Source organism: Stegodyphus dumicola, chromosome 7, assembly GCF_044657685.1.
Source record: "Stegodyphus dumicola isolate Sdum_Otavi_A_Nest chromosome 7, ASM4465768v1".
In the NCBI taxonomy this organism is placed as follows: Eukaryota; Metazoa; Arthropoda; class Arachnida; order Araneae; family Eresidae; genus Stegodyphus; species Stegodyphus dumicola.
Genome location: NC_140774.1, coordinates 161,677,069 through 161,698,905, shown reverse-complemented (window position 1 = coordinate 161,698,905; position 21,837 = coordinate 161,677,069). Strand labels below are relative to the sequence as shown.

At 30.4% G+C, this 21,837-nt stretch overlaps 1 protein-coding gene across 2 annotated transcripts in view; it reads left to right on the top strand.

Moving 5' to 3' along the window:
• msk (importin-7 msk) overlaps positions 1-16,605 on the top strand; it is a 92,793-nt gene extending 76,188 nt beyond the window's left edge. Inside the window, exons 20-24 of one of the 2 annotated variants that reach the window (XM_085821005.1) lie at positions 1,057-1,116; positions 2,326-2,577; positions 5,657-5,773; positions 11,412-11,486; positions 16,490-16,605. In XM_085821005.1, coding sequence (XP_085677131.1) covers positions 1,057-1,116; positions 2,326-2,577; positions 5,657-5,773; positions 11,412-11,486; positions 16,490-16,494 — 509 coding nt within the window. In that variant the 3' untranslated portion in view covers positions 16,495-16,605. Of the gene's footprint in view, positions 1-1,056; positions 1,117-2,325; positions 2,578-5,656; positions 5,774-11,411 lie in introns of both variants that reach the window. The other variant, XM_085821004.1, reaches the window with a different exon arrangement.
• Positions 16,606-21,837: the final 5,232 nt, after the last annotated feature.

Sequence of the window (21,837 nt, the reverse complement as noted above, 5' to 3'; positions counted from 1 at the left end):
TTCTTAGAAAGCGAGCAGGAAAAAAAGCTATTATTGATCAAGCAACACAATAAGGAAGTACATGTTTGATGATAAAGAGGTTGTTGGAATTAATAACTTTTTTAGAAGATGTAGATAACCTTAATGTTTCACTAACAGAAAGACTGTAGAATAATCTTGCAGAATTGGAAATTCTTTCTACACAGTATATTGACACAAAAAAACTGCAATTAAAGAATTGACAGGATGCTAGAATGAAAGAATGTGATGTTAGTTCTTTCTGAAATGGAGGGTTTATTGCCGAAGGAATCATTTCTATCTTTTTTTTTTTTTTTTTTTTCTATACCATCTATTACTTCTTTTATATTAAAAAAATGAGCTGTAACCCATGTGTATGTTTACACACAATATATATATGAGGTAGTCGGAGTCGGTCATTTTTCCTACTGACTCCGCAGCCCTGATTTTTAACTACTATGCTGCCTCCTTCAATCCATTCATTAGCAAGTTTGACCATATGTTTTCAACACACTCCTCATATATTTTTTCATTGTGACTGTAATTAGAAATATACGTTTCTTACATATAGTTCTAATTTTTACACCATTTTAAATATAACATAAAGTGCGCAGGAAGGGATGTAAGATTTCTGAAATCACTTTCTTTAATAGATGCTCTTGTATGATTCGTTTAATTGTAGGATGCAATGACAAGTTTGTTTCAATGTTTTATTTTGTATTTATTCTGATGCAGCTGCATGAGTAATCACTATATTGAGCATGAGAAGCTAAAGTATGATGGACAAGAGGTACATTTAAAGAAACCATGGAAAAAATGATGGTTTCCCTATTGGAGGCCATTAAAGTTATCATCATAAGATGTTTTGTCACAGATGTCCCAAATTTATTAATATAAAGTTAATAATATTGGAAAGGAGAGCGACGATAATAAATGTGCTGGATTACAGATTTCTTAATTAACTTTTGTAATATTTGTTTCTTGATGGCTGTTTTTTTCCCCCCTGAGATTTTGCATTCCTCGTTAATATTTCTAAAGTTATTATTTTCTAACACTTAGACAAAGCTCAAGAGGAAGAAGGTGACACAGATGAAGAAGAGGAGGAAGAATATGACCCAGGTATGAATTCAAACAGTAGAGTTTTATCAGAGGAAATCAAGAGACAAGTGTTTTTTTCTTTTAATTGTTATTTATAAAGAGGCAAAGGCATTCATGACCAATCGATTAAGCTTTCACCATTTAAGTTATATTTTTTCATTATTTTTAAGCAGAAGTATAAATAAGTAGAATGTTGATATTTGGTAACAAATAATGAAATTGCTAAATGGAAGTGCTTGTTTGAACAGCACATATTTTTTTGATAACCATGTTAAAGAAAAGTTTCAATGTTGTTGGGAACAGTACATTATTACAATTCAAACATAAGTAAAGATTCCACGTGTTTAGAAAGTATCTTTTTAATCAGAGTATATATTGTTGATCTTTGCAGGTTTGTTCAGTAACTATGCCAGTTAAGCAGAAAGAAAATGACAGTTTATTGCAGTGAAACAGTTCGCAGCAATGTAAATAGCTTAAAGGAGAGCACCAGAGGCAGGACAAATTTTGTATATCAAATTTTCGATCATTGGAGATTATCAATATTACTCACAGAGTAAACTATTATAACAGTAATCATTCAGCAAGAATGCACTATAATCAGTTACACAATTCTGAACTAATTCACTTAGCTGATTCTCTGTATTGAACTCCAAGGCTTAATGCAGCTGTTTATAAAGTTTGTTTGATTTTCTTGAAAGTATCTGGAAAAAATTTTAGGGCTTCAAAAATAAAAATTTCCCATAAAGTAGCGAAGTTTCGACAACATGGCAGTTTAGAATTCACAAAATCTGCATTATATGAAAAATAAATGCCTATAATACATGTACAAATAGGATAGATTTGGATACAAAAGTCAGCCTCAAATTAGATCAAACAAAAATAAATTCTGAAATTATCACATAAAATGCAATAAGTAATATAAAAATATTCAAAAACCAAAATATGATCAAATACATAATTATTTGCAAAAATGAACATGAATTAATGCATGCTTTTGTATAAAAATATTAAAATATACATTTCTTAATTGCCAAAAATATTTGCCATGATTATTTGGGGGCTGTTATATCCTAGTTGTCTCCATTCTAATTAGACATGATTTTGAAAAAAATCTGTTATTAAAATTTTCATATTTGGAAAGTTGTTTTTACTTCTGAATAGTCTCAAAAGCTTTTTTGTGAATGATTTAATTGTTGACTTTACTTAATTATCCAATTGTCCTTTTCCCAGATATTTTAGGGAGTGATGATGATGATGTAAATGATGAAGGTGAATATCTTGAAAAAATTTCTGCCAACATAAAGAAAAAGTCTCCATTTGCAGTTACATCTGCGACAATAACTGATGATGATGAGGCTACAGATGACGAAGATGAAGAGGATGATGGTGCAGAAGAGACAGCTTTAGAAGGTTATACTACTCCCTTAGATGATGAAGATACATCTGTTGATGAATATGTTGTCTTTAAAGAAGTTATGAATAGTAAGTTTTTTTTAAAATTTAATTTGATTAAGTCTAGATCTGCTGTTATCTAGGTGTTGCAGCTGTAGATAATTGTGTTCTAAAAATCTGTTAAACTCAAAACTTTGAAATGAAAGTCCATTTCTATACAGTGTATTATGCCATGTTCAGCACAAGGAGTATTTCCTATTATTATTTTGGAACATTTTCTTCTTTGAATAAAGAATGTAAAATGAAGCAGCATATTACAATAATTGCTTAGTAGACTGCAAAGACATTTTTGCAACAGGTAACCTGTTGCTAATGGATCGTGATCAGAACCAAGGAAGCTGGAAAAATAACCATGCTAAACTACACAAAAGTAGCGGTACATAAATTATAAGGTATTTCTCCTGCCTTCGTGATGTAGTGGTGTGCATGCACAGTGTGTAATTGAGAGGTTCGCAGTTCGATTCCCAGTGAAGGCGTTGCATATTTTTCATCTTGCCTGCTTCCAAAAAATACTTAATATCTCTACAAAATTAATAAATACAAAGAACTTATACCTACCTACTTTTATTTCATTACCAGATTTATTATACAGCATTACCAGAAAAAAGTATTGATATGGTCTTGAAAAGGATGTATTCTATCCCTTAATGACCATCATCGTACTTTAAAAACATTAAGAAAGCAGCATCTGTCATATTTGTTACAACATCATTTCAGTACTATAATCAAACATAAAATAATAGTTATAGCTATCTCAGTTTTGATTCATTCAAACAACCTGATGTCTCTCAACATGGTCAGAAATTTGTTGAAGGATTGCCATCTCAGTTGTTATTTTTCTCATATATGATTATTCGTTTAAGATGATTCCATAGACATTATATCATCTGAATGTTGGCAGCTTAACAGGAAGAGCAAAATTTAATATTTCCGGTGGGTGTATCACGAATCATATTCATAAACAAGGCCGGTTTTTCATCATTTGACGATTTTTGGATTTTTTTTGCATTGGGTATTTTTCTCTTTTAAAGCATTTTTTTGAGCTTTTTAGGCATTTCAGAGTATTTTGATGAATATTCTGGTAAAGAAACTGAATAAAGTTATCTTTGAAATAATGCCCTTTCAACTTCTGTAAACCTATTTTTATTAGCTAGGTATATCCTATCCACAGTAAACTGATTATGTAATCTGTTAGTCGTATGTATCACATCTGATTTTCCCCACAAGTTACGAGGTCACTTCCAAAAAGTTTCCATACTGTCATTTCTTAGCTCTTGTGTTGTTTGTGTAGTTTTATAGGATTACTTGCAGAGATACAATTCAAGTGTGACTCTAATGAAGATACCGAATTTAATACTATTAATATAAGAAAATGTGTAGCAGGTAGACCATTATGTCTGAAAAATGTAGACCAGCCTCTGTGACAAGAGAAAAGAAAAAGGATATGATGGACTTGTTGAAATTCATTCTTCGTATTAAACATGACTATTATAAAACTTTAAGGACAAATTGATACATAACGGGAGCTCAAATACAGCTAATGAAGAAGACATCATTTATATGAATCAATTTAAACAAAGTAATAATACTCGCAATATTATGTAAAAGTATAGTTATTATTCATTTTTGCTAAAATCTTTAATAAAACTTAAGAGTACAGTAAGACCCCGCTTAATGCTGTTTCGGTTTAGCGCTCTTTTATTTCAACCCGGGGATTCTCCGAAATTGTGCGCAGCGCTAGGTTTCCAAATATTATATCCGAAACAGTGTAGTTGTGTTTCTTGCTTTGGGGACGCATTTTTATCATTTGAAACATTTGTTGACATTATTGTAAGTTTAAATTTGTATAATACTATAACGATTAATACAGTGACAAATATTATGATCTTTAGTTTTTATCATGGGTGATAATAAAAAACAAGAAAAGAAAGCAACCAGAAAAAGCATTTCACTGGAAACTCTAATGCAAGTGATTAGAAGATTAGATTCTGGTGAACGTCAATCTCAAATTAGTGCTGCATTGATTTTGGCAACTTCAACAATAAGGACAATTCTTAAGAATAAAGAAAAAATACTGTCATCGGCAACTGCAACTACGTCAAGCTCTGCAACTAGAATTACCCGTTCTAGAAATAACATTATAGAGGAAATGGAAAAACGACTGTCTATATGGATTGACGACGAAATTGAACACAATATGCCATTAAGCCAATCTATCATAATGCCTTCTTGACAAAAAGGCAGAAAATTGGAAACCCAGAATAGACTGAATGATCTGACTGAGAATTTTATTTGTTTTTAAAAGTATATGCGTTTATATTGTTTTTATTTTTGTAAGAAATAAATGTTTGATTTTATTTTTATTAAAAAAACATTATTAAATTTAATGCCTAACCATTTTTTATCCGTCTTCCCCTAACCCCATTATTTACATGTTAAGATAGCCTCGCTTAGCGCTGTTTCGCATTACGCTCTACTTCGACGCGGGGGCTTACTGTATTTAATTTCCACATGACTTGTATGAAGTGCATAATACAGCAAGTCTCTAGTATTGTTCACAGCATGATGTGGGTGAGAGCAGCTGGTGTCTGCAAGCGAGACCTTCGGAAAAAAAGAACTTTTTGCCTTAGTGTATCTGCAAGAATGATGTGGTTCTGTCTGAGACATAGTAATATTCTGTGAATTTGTGAAGGAATGGGTGTTCATCTGCTGTTACAACAAAGAAATTTTCTTTCTTTTCAAACAATGGCTGATATGTATTAAGGTGCCAGTACATTTATGAAAGTATCATGGTCTTGCACTTTTGACCAGGCAATTTTTCATCTCTTCTAAACATAGTTTACTCACTTCCATGCTTTTGATTGTTGTAGCCAGCCAGAATTATGAATTCAGTTTGGATAAATTATTATTATTACTGAAGTGTGTAAAGAAATTTAAATGCTGAGAGTTTCATTTTTTAAGCCTGTGGCTTCTTAATGTGTACAGATACATGAGGCAAAATGTTTTTAATAATGTAAATTGCCATTATCAATACACAACTATTTTGTTTTTTCTTTTTGCCTTTGCTTTTTGATTTATAGATTTCATTTATATTTTCTCTTTGTTTTAGATCTTAAAGCAAGTGATCCTAACTGGTATAATATTTTAACATCACATCTCACAACAGAACAGCAGAGGTCTTTTGAGGAAGTTTGTATATTGGCAGATCAAAGAAAAGCTGCTGCAGGTATTATTATATCTATTTTCTTAAAATTGTGATCTTATTTAATTTTCATATACGAATGAAACATGAAGTTTCTGCAAAAATTTATCAAACTGAGTGATATATTTAAGCACGTGGTGGGGATGTGCAAAAAACTACTACTGGAATGAGAGAACTGCGCATCTTTTTGTTATTGTTATTTACAGAAGCTTTGGAAAGCTTTTGTAAATAACAATAACAAAAAGATTTGGCTTATTTAATATAAGCGAATATATAATGTCTTATTTATATAAGCAAATTTAAGTGTAGTATTTTTCAAATTCAAATAATTGGAATAAGATATATGTTTTCGGTTCTATTATTGAATTTTTTTTTCTATTTGTATATTATTCTGAATTTGTATAATAGACTTTTAAATTTAAGTAATAATAGAAATAAACAAAAGTTATCTATTTTTAGAAAAATATTTTAGTACAACTATGTGAAAGAAAGATAATGTTCAGCATTTAGAAATTGCCCAAATGAATTTTTTCCCCTACTATTTATTTATATAATAGAATTTTAAATTTAAGTAATAATAAAAATAAACAAAAAATCGGTAGTTTTAGAAAAATATTTTAACAAATCTATGTGAAAGGTAATGTGCAGCATTTAGAAATAACCCAAAACTTGTTTTGCAATCCATTACTTACCGAATTCCTAGGGCAGTCACTGCAAATTAAGAAAATGTGAGGTTATGTAAATAGAAGCAAGAAAAAGGGAGGGATGGTTAGAACTACGTACTGTCAAAACAGGAAAATTTCCTGAAACTAGTTGTCATGTGTGTGTTGTATTTGAGTTTTTGAATGTCAGTAGATCTAATAAGAAAGGTGTGAGGTTCGCAAAAATTATGATTGATTAATATCTAACTAATAGAGCATGTGTCATTCTATGTCTGTGCAGGCTTGTCTTTCTTGTTTCTTACGGAAGACTACCTGATTAAATGAATAGTTTTTAATATTTGTTAAAATATTTATCACTATTTATTTAAGTTTGTAATTTATGATTATGATATTAAATGAGTGCGTTTATTCCCGTTGTTATTACTGTAACTTAACTATAAGGATTGTACTGTATAACTTTTCTGTGTTACTGTAACTTTACCATTACACTGGGGAGGGGGAGAATTCTGTTGCTCCCGTTCTACTGGGCTGATTGACGAAATTCAAAATTTAATTTTTCATGTTTCGAAGAAATCACATTAAATATATGTATAGTCAAAAGTCTTTAATCCAGACTCGTCGGGACTTCGGCGATTCTGGATTATAGATCATCAGTTTAAATCTGGAAACATTGCATGCAGAAATTATAAAATTAAAAATATGAAACCATAATTTATGAAATGAAGAGCAATTATGATCTAAAGAGTATCGAAATTTACAAAAAAAAGCTTAATTTTTATTTGTTTATTTTATTAAACATTTCTTTCAACGCGCGCATGCGTAAAGGATACATTACGCATAGTCGAAATTAGAAAATTGCAACCAGAAAACTATTTGATGTGTATTCGTGATATTTATATTGACGAGGAATTTGATTTAAATCAAATCATATCAAAGACGGAATGCATCGAGATGAAATACTACATTTAGTAAGGAATTATAAGCCGAATAAAATAAAAACATCTGCCCTGAAGATAAGGATAGTGCTGACAGATCAACTTCCAGTTCATTGCCACGACCAGCGTGAAATTGATAAACAGATTTCGGAATGGTTAGAGAAACAAAGGATATGCCTTTATCCATTTTTTTTACAGCAATTCCACTTTTTGTTTGATAGACATCAAAACCTTCTTTCGCTTTGTAGATCCTTTGGCAGCTCCAAAATCGGAAATTTTTTTTGACGTAGTCGAAAGTTCAAGCTTACTTTTATAAAATTGGTCTAACAGTCTGCAAAAACTAATAAGCCAGATCCAATTAGAAGATTAAGGAACAATGCAATCTGGAACATTAACCGAAATAGATAATTGGATAATTTTAGCTTAGTTTATACCATCCATTACACATTAAACGCGCATGCGGTAAGGTATTATGCACATGCGTCAACGCGCGTTGACGCATGCACAGAAAGTTTATAGCTTTAAGGCCCGGATTATAGATCGTTCCGAATTAAAGACTTTTGAATGTATAGCATTATTCTTAGGTATTTTGATACGAAATCAGACAGAATAAATTCTGAAATGGCTTACCATTTTATTTCCATATTTTGATTCTACGATTCAAATTATTCCTAGATATTTAATTTTGTAATGTTTGGTGAGAAATTTTTTAACTTATATAAAATATTCACGTGGTGGAATTCTTAATTTATAGTAACCTTCTTCCTTTCCTTTTTTTTCATTGATGCACGAGAGGAAAAAAGGTCCATGGTTCATTCTTTCAAATAATTTTAACAAAGTGCGTAAATCCAATTTTCGTTATTATCGCTTATATTAAATAAGCCATATTTCAAAACGTGCCAAAATGTAAATTCCATCTATATCCTAGGAAATTTTCAATAAAAAAAACTCTCATTCTTTGCAGATATGCTTAGAAATACATCTACTTTAAGATGCTGTCAAAAATTTTATAGGTTATAATACAGAATTTTTAAAAATACAAATTTTTAAAATAATGAAAAATGTGCAAATTATAATTGCATTAAGCCTAATTTTCAAATTCTGGAAGAAAGAATCTAATAAGTTTATTTTAAAAAGAGATATAAATTTATATCAAATTCAACTAACACTGAGGAGCAAACATTTTTCAGAGCTAATTTTTAAAAATGTACTTATGCGATTTAAAAAAAAAACTTGACAGTTTTTCATAATTTGAGTCGTAGAATCGAAATATGGAAAAAAATTGCCACGTAATTTCAGAGAAGGTCTGATTTTGTGTCAAAGTACCTATATTAAAACAATGCTATATATAAATCTAATACATATCCTAAGTCGTGCTTTCGAGACATAAAAAACACAGGTTTAATTCCATCAATCAGCCCAGTAGTATGGGAGATTTAGTATCTCCCTCCCCCATGCGGTGTTCCCCCCACGTATAATTATGTACCATATTTCAACATTTTTACCTATATTTTTGCAGTTTACATAAACCATAAATGGTTTGAGAGCCACTGCCAAGCAAAATTAATAGCTTGCTATATTTATAGTTTAAATAGCTTATAAAGTGACAAACCATTGAGTATTTACTTGTAAATTTATATTGTTATTTATATTAACACTTTTATATGAGCATGAACAATAAACATTTTCTTATCACCCTCTTCTCATATTGGTATAAAATAATCCTTAAAGAAGCATTATCATCTTATTCTGCTTCACTTGGCAAAGTTTATAATTGGGGGGGATTTGAAAGTTCTACAACAATATTTTCATCTAAACATGCCAAATATTCATCGTTTTCTTCAGAATTCTCAGTTTCATTTGGAGGTTTGAATAAATCTTTAACGTATTCATCTCATAAAAATGCATTTGTTTCTTGCTTTGCCATTATCACAAGGTTTAAATTTTAAATTATTTATTAAAAATAGAAAGTGGAGAGTAGGAAGGACAAATGACCTGGCAACAACTTTGTGCATCACACCAGTTTGGTAACACCAGCTTTTATCTCCCATTTTGAGATGTTGGTAAATGGGCATTTGTTTGCCAGCTTCGCACAAAACTAGTGTAGTGTCACTTGACTGCAAAGTGTTATTACCAGTTGGCAGCATAGGCTTATTGATTTTCTATAAATTTATTTAAATATGTAGTTGTATTTCTTGATGTTTGTTACTTGTATAAATACATCACTCTTTAAAATTCCAAAATGTATTCACTTTTACTTATTTTATTTTCCCTGTTGCTACTAAAGAGGAATTCTAGATTGCTTTAATTTAGCAATATAAATATGAAAAATTTAGAAAGAAACTGGGTGTTATTTTTTGGAGGAGGGTGAGGGCTCTTTGTTCAGACCATGACACTGGTAAAAGAAAAAAATTTTTTATTCCCCTCCAATGCATAAAATATTTAAATCTATAATGTGTAAAAAATAAGATAACAACCTGGAGGAAAGACCATTAATGCTTTTGAAATGCTATCGAGAGGCTGCTTTTGTTATTGCATATTGCCTATGCAAGACTCTTTAAAATCTCTTGATCTAAAGCTGCATTTTAAAAATTAAGTGAAATATTAAAAGAAAGTTGGTGCATTAAATTTTTGAAAGAATTTCTAATTTTTTAGTTGTTCTTCCAAAAAAAAAAATCTTCTCCTCCAAAAAATGTGTGCAGTATTCCAATTTTTGGAAACCTGTAAAATGTAATTCACATAACCAAAATTTAATTAGCAGCTATTGTAAAGCAAAGTAGAAATTGGATATAAACAAAAGAAATATTTCTCTACTTTAAATTTTAGATCAGTTGAAATCAATGATCAGTAAAAGATCAGTAATCACTCCTCTTAATACATCATACTTTAATCTATTGTAAGAGTGCGACACTTTAGATTTGATTGCACTTTTCCCAAAGGTATGTTCAAGAATAATACTCATAGTTTATAAATAACATTTTCAAGTAAAATGCTCTTTGAACTTTCTAATATTTTATCAAAAGTTCTGATCAGCTATATTTCTTATGCAGTCTTTATTTTCACAGTCATTGATCATAGACATATGTTTCTAGTTGTAAAAATGTTTTAAATTGTCATGTTTTGTCATTTTTCAGTTTAAAAATTTGATTTTGTAAAATTTATGAAATCTAAATTTTTGCACTTCCTCCTGTTCTTGTAGTTTGTCCATAAAAAATTTATATGTGTTCTAAGAAACAAAACATAGAAAGTTTGACTCTCATGCAACAAAAATTGACAGTTATTTAATTTTAAAATTTGGTATTTTTAACCTCATGTTCATTCTCTCTTAAGGGGGTTGTGATTAAAAAAATAACTAAGAATAATTTGAGATTGATTTTTTTTAACCATTTAATATCATTTAGTTAAATCTTTTGCGATTGATTTTTTTAACCCTTTAATGTTATGTAGTAATAATCTTCTGTGATTTACTAATTTGTAACATTCTGAAGGGCTTGCTTTTAAGTTTTAAGTGAAACTTCATGATGTCATTTTCAGCTCAGCGATAACGCAGCATTTTAATACTGTGAGTAACATTTTGAAAACTGAAATTATTAGTTTCATTAATAGCTGTGTAATAAGATGAATCTATGTCTTATTGCTTCTTGCAGTTTAGTGGTTAGTGAAGCTAACTGTGATACCTATTGGCTTGGGTTCAAATCCGAAAGAAGCCGTGTGTGTTTGTAAGTGTATAGTGTCTGCGACAAGGGGAGCCGAAAGTCCTCTCAAGCGATTGACTGGTGGTAGGGTAGTGCAATGGGAGACTCTGGGACAGCCCTATTGGGTGCTTTCCTCAAAATTAGCGGTAGACTGCACAGTTATTAGCGTAGCAGGACTATACCTGTGCGACCAATGGAAAATTTTTTATGTTCCATCCACTCCCATGCCTGCCCTTGAAATTGATAGTTTATTCAAAATCTGTGCTATACAATGATTTTTTTAAGCTTAATTTTAAAGCTGTGTAATATTTTTATGTAATTTAGATGCAAAAAAAAAATTTTTTTTAATTTATTATTTTGTCTCTTTCAGAATCTAGAAGAATAGAAAAAAGTGGTGGTTATGTTTTTCAAAACCAGACTGTTCCAACATCTTTTAATTTTGGTGGTACGCCTCTTTCTTAAGCCAAATAGTTTTATCAGCTGATCTGTGAAGACAATTGGAAGGGGGAAATTTTTTTTTTCCTCACCCGCACTTCCAAGAAAAATTATATACAGTCCTATCTTTTTTCCCCTTTGCCAGCACTCCACCTGTGGCTTATTGTATAAAAATATGTAACGAGTAAAATATTGCTCTCTTGAAGTGATCATGAGCTAAAGACGATCAGTATTTCACACCAAAGACAGGGTGGGGTGCAGTGATAAACACTTTTCATCTACCTTGTGTGCCATGTGGGGAATAAATGCACTATGAAATCTATTGCTATCTTATGTCTTCATCAGCTGAGTGACTGTATTTCTCGATAGCGAATTGAAAAAGACAGATTTCAGAGAAATAAAATTTGCTGTTTTATAAAAGACTTCAGTTGCGCTTAAGCATGCAAATAATGTAGTGTTGTAATTTAGTATTTTTAATACTGTTTCCTTTACATTGAATTAAGAAAGCTGAAGTAACCTTGTGTCATAGATTTGAATTACAGTGCATTATTGCCTTTGGTCTTTTATTGTGAAAATAATTAAAACACATGTATATTTGGGTTAATATTTGCTTTTTCTCCCCTTCTAAATTAAATTATTGTTTTTCATAAGCAGTTATAGATATTGTGATGAATTTTGGATTACTTTTTATATTTAAAGTATTCTTTCATAGGATCCTTCTTTAAAATAAAAATTTAGAGAAAAGAGATTTTTAGTCTAAATATGTATATTTTTCAAGTATGCAGTATAATATGCAAGTTATATTTTGCAGCTAAACTTGTATTTATTTGTTATACAAATAATATAAGATTGAGGTATTTAAAATTTAGGGGGGGGGAACGAGATTCCGAAGTCTTCCTTTCTTCATTTTGTTCCTTTTATTGTTCTATCATGCCTATGTTGACTGTGTATTATATTTTTTAAAAAATTCTTTACCAGTTTGGTGATTGAAATGTAATTTTTGCTTCTGAAATATATTTTGTTTTGTTATCTTATCAGAGTGGACTGAAGTAAATTTCTAAATATTATCGTTAATATGCTAAGCAAAGAATCCGCCAGTTTACAAGTCAGACCTAAAGTGTATTTGAGCTTGAAATTTTAATTTGTTCCCCTTTCAGTATTCAATTAGTGAGTTTTTTGACATGATTTTTATCAAAATAATTTTGAAAAAGAGAGAGAATGGTGAAGAGAAAAATTTCCCTCTGACAGTTTGATTATATTCATTATTTTTTATTATATGGCATAAGCATGAAATAACATCATGATATAAAATATTTTGCATTCAGATGCATTTCTTTTCTTTCAAATAATCTGATTTTTTTTAATCATAAGTATTTTTTAATTCCATGCATTTTTAAAAAACTTTCTACTGTGTAGATTTTTGAAAAATTTTACAAGATTTTCAAAAGTCAGTGTGATCAAGAATTAAAGAACTTTGCTATATTTCTTTTGGAGGGGGTTAAAAATACAAATTCATTTCTTTTATTGTCATATCTGCATTTTTATCAGAAATTTTTAATGCTTCTTTTTGTTGGCATTCATATTTTGGTAACATTTTCAAGTTGAAGGCCATATTCTGTACTTTTTAGGTGTAAGTATACAATAACATAAAATTCTTTCATATTTTCTTTTCTTCTGTACCATTTTGATATTAAGCTTAAAAAGACAAAAACAGGTTTGAGGTTAAATTTGAAAGTTAAGAAAGAATATTCTTAAAGATACAAATAAATTTTTGAAAGTTTTATTTTTATAATTAATATAGGAAAACCTATTTTATACTTTCCAGTAGTATGCTGAATAGCTGTTGTTGGTTTTATTAACCCTGGAGTAGTTGTCTCAAAACACTTGCTAGTTTAAGTTAGGTTCTTTGAATATGACAAAGCATGCGTGGGCTCTCTGCCTAAGGAGATGGAGTTCTTTCCGAGGGAAATGGAAACATGGAAAGTCATTGAAGTTTTAAAAAAAAAAGTTTTCTTAAAATAATAAAAGCTCATGTTTTAAATAGTGTATGATACATAAAAATTGTTCCTGCTAAGATGTAAGGAAATAAAAGTTACTGCAAAATTTACTTTTAGAAAATATTTTGCCTCTCTTGTATCAAGATGCAATTTTGTTAAATGTACTTGCCTTTCAAAAATAAATAATGGAATTAGGAAGACATTATGCTGTGTGGGTGTATGTTGCAATAAATTTCCATAATTATGCAACACCATTTTCAGTCTTGTGTAAATGTTGCGTTTTGTTTTATTTTTGAAACATCATAAGAAGCAATATATTCATTATGAATAATATTCTATTATAAATTACTTTTGTGTTCTGAACTGTTTTCCAGAATTTGTTTTCTTTTTCTTTTAAGCCTTTTTTGAATAAATTAAATGCATGTTTTGTACATATATTTCATTTCCATCACAGTATTGAATAACATAAATTTTTATGACATTAGTTATTGCATTTTATTTTGTAGTAAGTGCCTTAAAAAGTGCTCAGGTACTGGCATAGAATTTGAGGACCAGTTTGTCATGTTTGGTTAGAAAATTTGTTCTGTTTTATCATAGAAAGTTAGAGAAATTGAAAGCTGAACTTCAATAAGACTGATAAAATAACTTTATATGCTTTTGTTTTCCGTTAAGATGTTTTATATTAAAGAAAAAGTATAATTGATGTGGTCATTGAATGTAGACACTGAGATCAGTAGTTATTTCCATTTTCATAACTTTAGTTAGGTGAAAAAGATATTTTTGTCCACATCAGCTTCCTATAACCTCTTCAGCAGCATATTAGAGTTCATTCTGTTTGTCTCTTTCCTCACTACTTGCCATAAATTATTAGTTTGATCCACTGAAATAAACGTAATTTCAAGCTTCTGTATAGTAATTAATAACTTTGATGTCTGTGTGTTCAAATATCAGATAAGGCATTTGGTTTATTTCTAAAAAATTAGTATCAGTAGATTTTCAAAATATTGACTGTTTTCACATAATATAAAATTTAAAAAATCAAAATAAGATTAATGAAAGTAATTTGAAAAGACAAAGCTAACAAATATGTAGAGCACATATAAATGTATTTATCAGTTCTTCCAAACATCTTGGTAAAATCGAAAGACTTCCGATATTTTATCGCATCTCTCAGAGCTTCGATTATCAATTTGTCTGAGTGTAGATTCTTTTCTTTTAAATGTAGCACTAGTAGAAATGTTGATCACTTAGTTTAAAAAAATTCTTTAAAAAGTTAAGGGTTATAATGTCATCTCTAAATGAAATTAACACTGTGCAAATTTTTTTTCATTGGTTTTCATGGTTATAGAAATATGTTGAGCATTTTAAGAAGATTTACTTAATCTTTAATAGATAAATATTTATATTTATCTAATAACATTAGTAAGTTTATTTATGCAGTTACATGCATATTAATTTTGATTTTATTTTTATCATGCTTAAAAGCATTTTAGAAAACACAAAAGCTTTTTTTCCTATTTGGGTTTTCATCAATATAAAATTTTAAGAAATTTACAAATGTTGATTGTAATTAGCCATAAATCATAATTTAGAGTAATGAATAAGTAATTAAGTGAATATATATTGCATAAAAATCATCATATAATTGGTTTAATAACTCTTAATATTGCATTGCATGTGACTTGAAGGAAGATTTGTCAGTGGAGTGAAGTCACATCACAGTGCTACATGAAAACGTTTTACTTTTTTTTAACTTAAAAATTATCGGCTATGATTTACTAAACAAAAATTTCTTTAAATTAGGAAAGAGATACAAATACTACTATCCACTTATTAATACTTAGTTGATAATGTTAATGATACCTGTTATCCATCTGTAACTGTGATGAAGTTTTTGAACCCTAGACAGTTTTTGGTAGGAATCTCCTGTATGTGATTGCAGGGCATTGCAAAAAAATTGAAAATAATGAAATCGGATATGTAAATATAGACAATATGAATCGGGTTATATATTACTATAGTATTAATTAGATATTCCACCACACAGTTAGTGTAAAATTATAAATTATTTCTAAACTACTGCAGGGTTAATTAGGAATTGCAAAATTTGGCAGTAATAGCTATTGTTGTGTATGTAATATTAAATTTAAAAAAATCAGTAAAATTAATAAACTTAATGAAAATCATTAAAATTTTCTTTGATGCTAATTTTGTCTTTGATTCATGCAGTATGTGAAAAGAGAAGAAAGAAATTTGTGGTGTATTCCTAGGGTTTTAACTAAATTGAATTTTTTTTGCAAACTTTAATTTCAAAAAGTCTGAATTATTTCTAATTTACATATCCCCTTGATTCTGAATTGTAGTTTTATTAATTATTATTTTTCCCAAAATAAGTTTTTCCCTGTAAAATTTGTTCGAAGTTAATTTGGAATTCGAATTAAGCATGCTGCTAGGAAAGTGCCCATTATTCTAAGGAAATTAGCTTGTCAACTGTCTTATATTTGTTAGTTTTTTTATGTTGTGTCTTGAATGTTATTTTATTATTATTCATTGAAATTCATTAAATGCTTGTGCAGATTTTTAATTGCAGAATGTGAAAGAAATGCTATGTAAGAATGTTTAGAGATATTTATATTTGTCAAAGAAATAACTTTTGTAGTGAAACTAATTATTCTTAATTTGATTACATTATTGTATAAATAATTTCTTGCTTTGGTTTGCAGTTTATCGTAAGATCATTCATTGCATATAATATTAATTCTCATTGATTCAAAATGTCTTATTATTATACTGTGTGGTGTAATTTATATCTATAGCAGAGTAATCTAAATATTGCTTTTCTGTTAAAAGTCAGTGTTTTAATGTTCCTTATTTATCAAAAGTGTTCTGTTTCTAAACCATCTTCATAACTTTTATAGTTTCATGTATATTAATTAACTTATTGTTTTTTTTTTTTTTTTTTTTTTTTTTTTTTTTTTTTTTTAAGATTTCTATAGTAGTATTTTGAAATTTTCAGGTTAGATGTTTATTTCTGTGTGAGAGCTGTGCAAATATGCAAGGCCATGGTTTGTGATAAAGGTGCTGTACAGAATAAAATGATTGCTGGCATTAAATATTTTTGTATGACCATCAGCTTCCTTACATTTTCATTTATCATGTCTCTATTTGGGGGTGGGAAACCTGCATTTTCACAATTAAAAGTCAGTTTATACAGAATATTTCATTAAGTCCAAACATATCTATGTAGAAAATATGATGTATGATACAAATTCATTTAATAACTATAGGAAGAAATTGATTTTTTATTGGAACAAATAATAGATGAGATTAACTAATTATAAATAGCCCAAAGAGAAAAACAGAAATAAGGTAAATTCTCTTTAATGTGCAAGAAATATTTCAGATTAAATTTCTGAGACAAGTTTTCAACCAGCTAAGTTACCAAGCAAGAGCTCAGGATGGTTGCATAATCCTGAAATAAATTGCTGAACTGGCTGGCTGACAGCTCTGACTCAAAATAACAAATGATGAATAACAATAAAAGTGTATATAATCTAAATTACAAACAAACTTAGATGTTTAAAAGGGTAAATTATGCTGCAAAAGGTAATTTAGTTACCTTTAGCTGTTTGGGAAAGGGTCAAAAGAATTCTTTGAAGTGATACTTCTATTTGTAATGCTGTTATTGCCTTTATTGTTTTAAACATTTTCATTCTGCGTGTGTGTCTTGAATGAATGAATTTGTGTTGTTGCAAAGTTTTGCAACATCACTAGGGACAAAATCTTAGTAAGATTGATTTCTTATATGAAATGCTTTATATATATATGCCATATTTTCTAAGCACCGTTGCAATGGCTGGAACTCTCCAACAGCTTTCGATGCCCATCATGGCTGTGGTTAAGGCATACAGATGAAGATAATAAAACATGAACTTGAAGAATTTCCAGTCTTTATTTTCACACATATCCAATTAATTAGGCAGACACTTTATTCATTCATATTTAAATATGGTAAATTTCTACGTACATTGATTCTAAAAAAATTAGCAGGCAGTTTAGATGGGGAAGCAAAGCGAGGTATTAACAAGGTGGAAGCTAAGAAAAAAGGTGATGTAATTAACTGCCAGGGGTTTTTATACCAGAGTAGGTGCGATTCTAGAGATAAGCTATCATTAGTTAGTTATCAGTTTTGGTTACCCTTTTCAAGCAGCATTACATAACGTCAAAAAATCTCGAATTTGGGACAACAGATGAATTTAAGGGGAGATCACCAAATCTAGAATGTTAAATTTTGAGGTCACCAATTATTTTTAAAAGCAGCTATTGTATTTTGTTCTATCGTACACACATATACAATTATCCCTTTGAGACTTGTAAAAATTTATAATCTTCCAGAAACCAGTATCTTTTTATAGTCTGAACAAGTGCTGTTATTTCTCACCAGCTGGTTTTCTGCTGGCTACTTTTATTAATTTCACTAATGAAATTTCCAAATTTTCAGGTAGAACCTTTTTTAATTCGTACTACTCTGGAAAGCTTAAATAAAATTAACTATCCTTGTTAACTTTGCTGAATATTACTTTGTTGCAAGTAAATGTTCATTCAAATATGATATGTTTTAATCGTTGAGTACTTGCTACTGTGACATTTGAATGTAGAGGTGTTGGAAAATTAACCCTGTGACTGCTCAATTTGTAAACCAAAATCGCTTCCAAAAAAAATTTTTTTGGGGGGGGGTGTTGTTTATTTGTTTCCCATATTTTAAATCTATGTATATTGGAGAGTTGAAAAATGCACTTTTTCTTTTTAGAAAATTTTTTATATAGATTTTTATCATGAGAAACTAAGTTGCCAGAAAAACCAATTTCAGATGTTATCACAAAAGAAATCTTTTTAAAAATAAATTTCACTCGAATTACAGTTAATTTCTATTTATTCCATAATATAAAAAAGTAAAATGTATAAAATTTAAGAAAATATTAAAGCGCTGAGGGAAAAATACCTTAGAAATGCAGTTTAGTATGGTAGAGTTCTAAACAGGGTTCAAGGCAAAGTCCAACTTCACAGTTTTTGCAGCAAATTCAATAAATCTAATTAAATTTATTAATTTAATTAAATAATCAAGACAATTGTTGAACGTTTTCAAGCAGCCATTTCTGTAAGAAAAAAGCTTCAAAAAGTGAAGTTTGAGTGCTAATACCACGTGCCTTGAAATGCCGCAATTAACGATATCTAGTGGCCAAAACGTAAATTGAACGCCTAATACTGTATATAATTTATTTCAATGGTTAAATGAGGAAAAAACGGGATGCGCTCCTCAATAAAGGAAGAAAAACATATGCCCGCGTAAATCGCGGGATGATCAGCCAGAGGGCTAAAGGATGAATGTCATTGTATGAAGTTATTGTTGCAGAATTTAATGAAAGAATTTGTTGACGCGGGATGATCAGCCAGAGGGCTAAAGGATGAATGTCATTGTATGAAGTTATTGTTGCAGAATTTAATGAAAGAATTTGTTGCACTTTGCACAATTAACTCTCTCGGCGGCCAGGGTTTTCACTAAGAAAGCACAAATTTCCCAAAAACTACTATGAGAAGAAATTATTTTTTTTATTTTAATGTAAAAACTCTCCTGGTATTTCATACCTGGGTTTGTTTTCTTTTGATATATTGCCTTAATTTCGTTGACATATTTAATATGCACATATATATACGTTCTTACAGATATCACAATAAATATTCTAAGCTATATAAATACGGCCTTGCCACTTAGAGGGTTAAAATGCATGCAACCTAATTTCTGTGGCGGAATTAAATGATAATACACTAAATTCTGTTTGCTTCTAGAAAGATATGAAAGCATAGAAGAATCATTAAATTGCTTACCCAGCAAAGGCTAAATTCACTGAATAATAAACTCGGTGGCACTTATAGCAATAAACAAGCTAGACTTCTCTGTCAGTTGACTCATTTAGACCTTAATACTAAAAGACAATAATTAGCAGCAAAGCAGAATAGTCTCATAGATAAAGCCAAAGTGGGGAAACCTCATAGGAGTATGGAAGTAGAAGAGTTATTGTGGAGAATAGGAAAAGAGGCTTTCATCCTTTGGAAATCAGCTACAGTACTTAACACTTCGTTGGGCGCGTATGATCTGTCAGATGTAAGTTTTAAATAGATTTGGTTTTCTCTAGAAAAGGCAATTATCATCACCTTCACTGTCATAGTATCTGTCCTGCTGGCTACCTTCCAGGCAGGAATGTAGTTTTCCTTGTTTTGTTATAGAAACTGTGATCTTTCAATAAATATAAGGAAATAAATGAAAAATGTACCTGAATTTTTTCAAATAATGAAAATGTGATTCAGAAACTTTGAATCTTGATATTATTAAGTTGGGCAAAACCAGTGCGATGTACGAATGTAAAAAAAGGGTACAAAATATTATAACGAAATTCATTGTAATTTTGTTCAGGTTTGCCACACTACCTGGGAAACCTGAAAAAAATGGCAAAAGTTGGAGAATTCAGAAATTGACTAGAAAAATCGGGGACTTTAAATATTTTAGTCAACATCTGGAAAAGTCAGGGAATTTCATATGGTATCCCCTAAAAAGTGATTTTTACAGCAATGTTGGAAGCGATCACATTTCTGGACGAATTATGTATTACTTCTTTTGAAGATAATTAAATTATTTATGTTTTGATGTTGTACTGTCTGTCTACGGTAAGAACACCTCCCGCCACGGTGTCTGGCGGGTGGCGGTCGCTATAGCAACAGGGCTAGTATATTTCAAATAGGGACGAACCAAGGGCTGCTTTATTGTTATTTTGTTTTTGGCGACTGTTGGCTGAAGGGAAAAGAGTTTATCATTCGTCTTCTTAGTTTCATTCCAGCTGCACGCATCTTTTCTTAAGCCTTATATTATTACTATTAGCTATTTTTATTCTCGTTGTTATATCTTTTGTACTGGTATTTGTTCAAATTTGCTTCTATTTAGCTTGATTTTCGTAGTGCTTTGTTAATCGCCAATTTTTTAAAATGCCCTTCCAGTTTAAGAAAGGTCAACCTTTAAAGTCTCAGGCACGTCAAATAGTGTACAATGTCGCAGAATTTTGCGCTTCTGAAGCTTCGGCGAACTCTTTAGTAGTTCCTCTTCCTCAAGTTTTGAAGAGAACATCGCAAGCTACTGGAGTATTGGAGTATACAATTAAAAAAATTAAGCGCGAAGTATCAACAATGGGGCAAGATCAACTTCTAAATACGCCTGGAAAGAAACGTAAAAGCCCTGCTAATCATAAGTGCGAAATTGACGATTTTGACAAATGCGTTATACGGCAGACTATACAAGACTTTTACATCAAAGAAAAGAAAGTGCCATCTGTGCGGAAATTATTGCCTGTCTTGAGGCAAAAAATAGACTTCCCGTGGCAAAAAGACTCATTGTGCAAAGTTTGGCGTTCGATGAATTTTCGCTGCAAGGAAGTGTGTTAACAAAAGAAAAATTCTTATCGAAAGACCTCACATTGTATTTTGGAGGAACAATTATTTACGCGAAATGAGGAAACTCAGAGCAAGTGGACGCCACATCGTTTACATCGATGAAACATGGATTGACAGCAATTTAACTTTTAAGAAATGTTGGCAGCATGATACGGTTTTGGGCGCACAGATAAATGTCAGTTCCAAAAATAGGATTGTTGTCCATGCTGGCTCTTCCGCAGGATTTATTCCAGGTGCCCAACTTATATATAAAGCATCAGCTCAAAGCGGGGATTACCATGGGCAAATGAACTATGAAAATTTTGAAAAATGGGTGTAGGAAAAGCTTCTTCCAAATTTACGACCTCAAAGTGTGGTATGCATGGATAATGCCCCGTATCACACAAAAATTGAAGATCCGACACCCACGAAATATGCTGCAAAGCAAACAATGGTAAATTGGCTGATGAAGAAGACGATATGCTGCGATCCCAAAATGCGAAAAGCGGAACTGTTCAGCTTAATAGAATGCAATCGTCCTAAAAAAGTAATATATAAAATTGACAACATCATAAAAGAAAATGGGCATCATGTTGTACGTCTCCCTCCTTACCACTGTGATCTAAACGCAATTGAATACGTTTGGTCATCAGTTAAAAGACTGATCAGGGAAAGGAATGTGACTGGAGACTTAAGCTTGGAAAATTTGAAAAATTTAACACAAAAAGCTTTGGATGAAGTCACTTCTCAAGAATGGCAGGCGCACTGCAACCACGTAGAAAAACTTGAAAATTATTATTGGGACAAGGACGAACTTTTAGAAGAGATAGTGGATGGATTAATAATTCAAACTGGCAGCAGCGATTCTGATTCAGAAGAAACGGA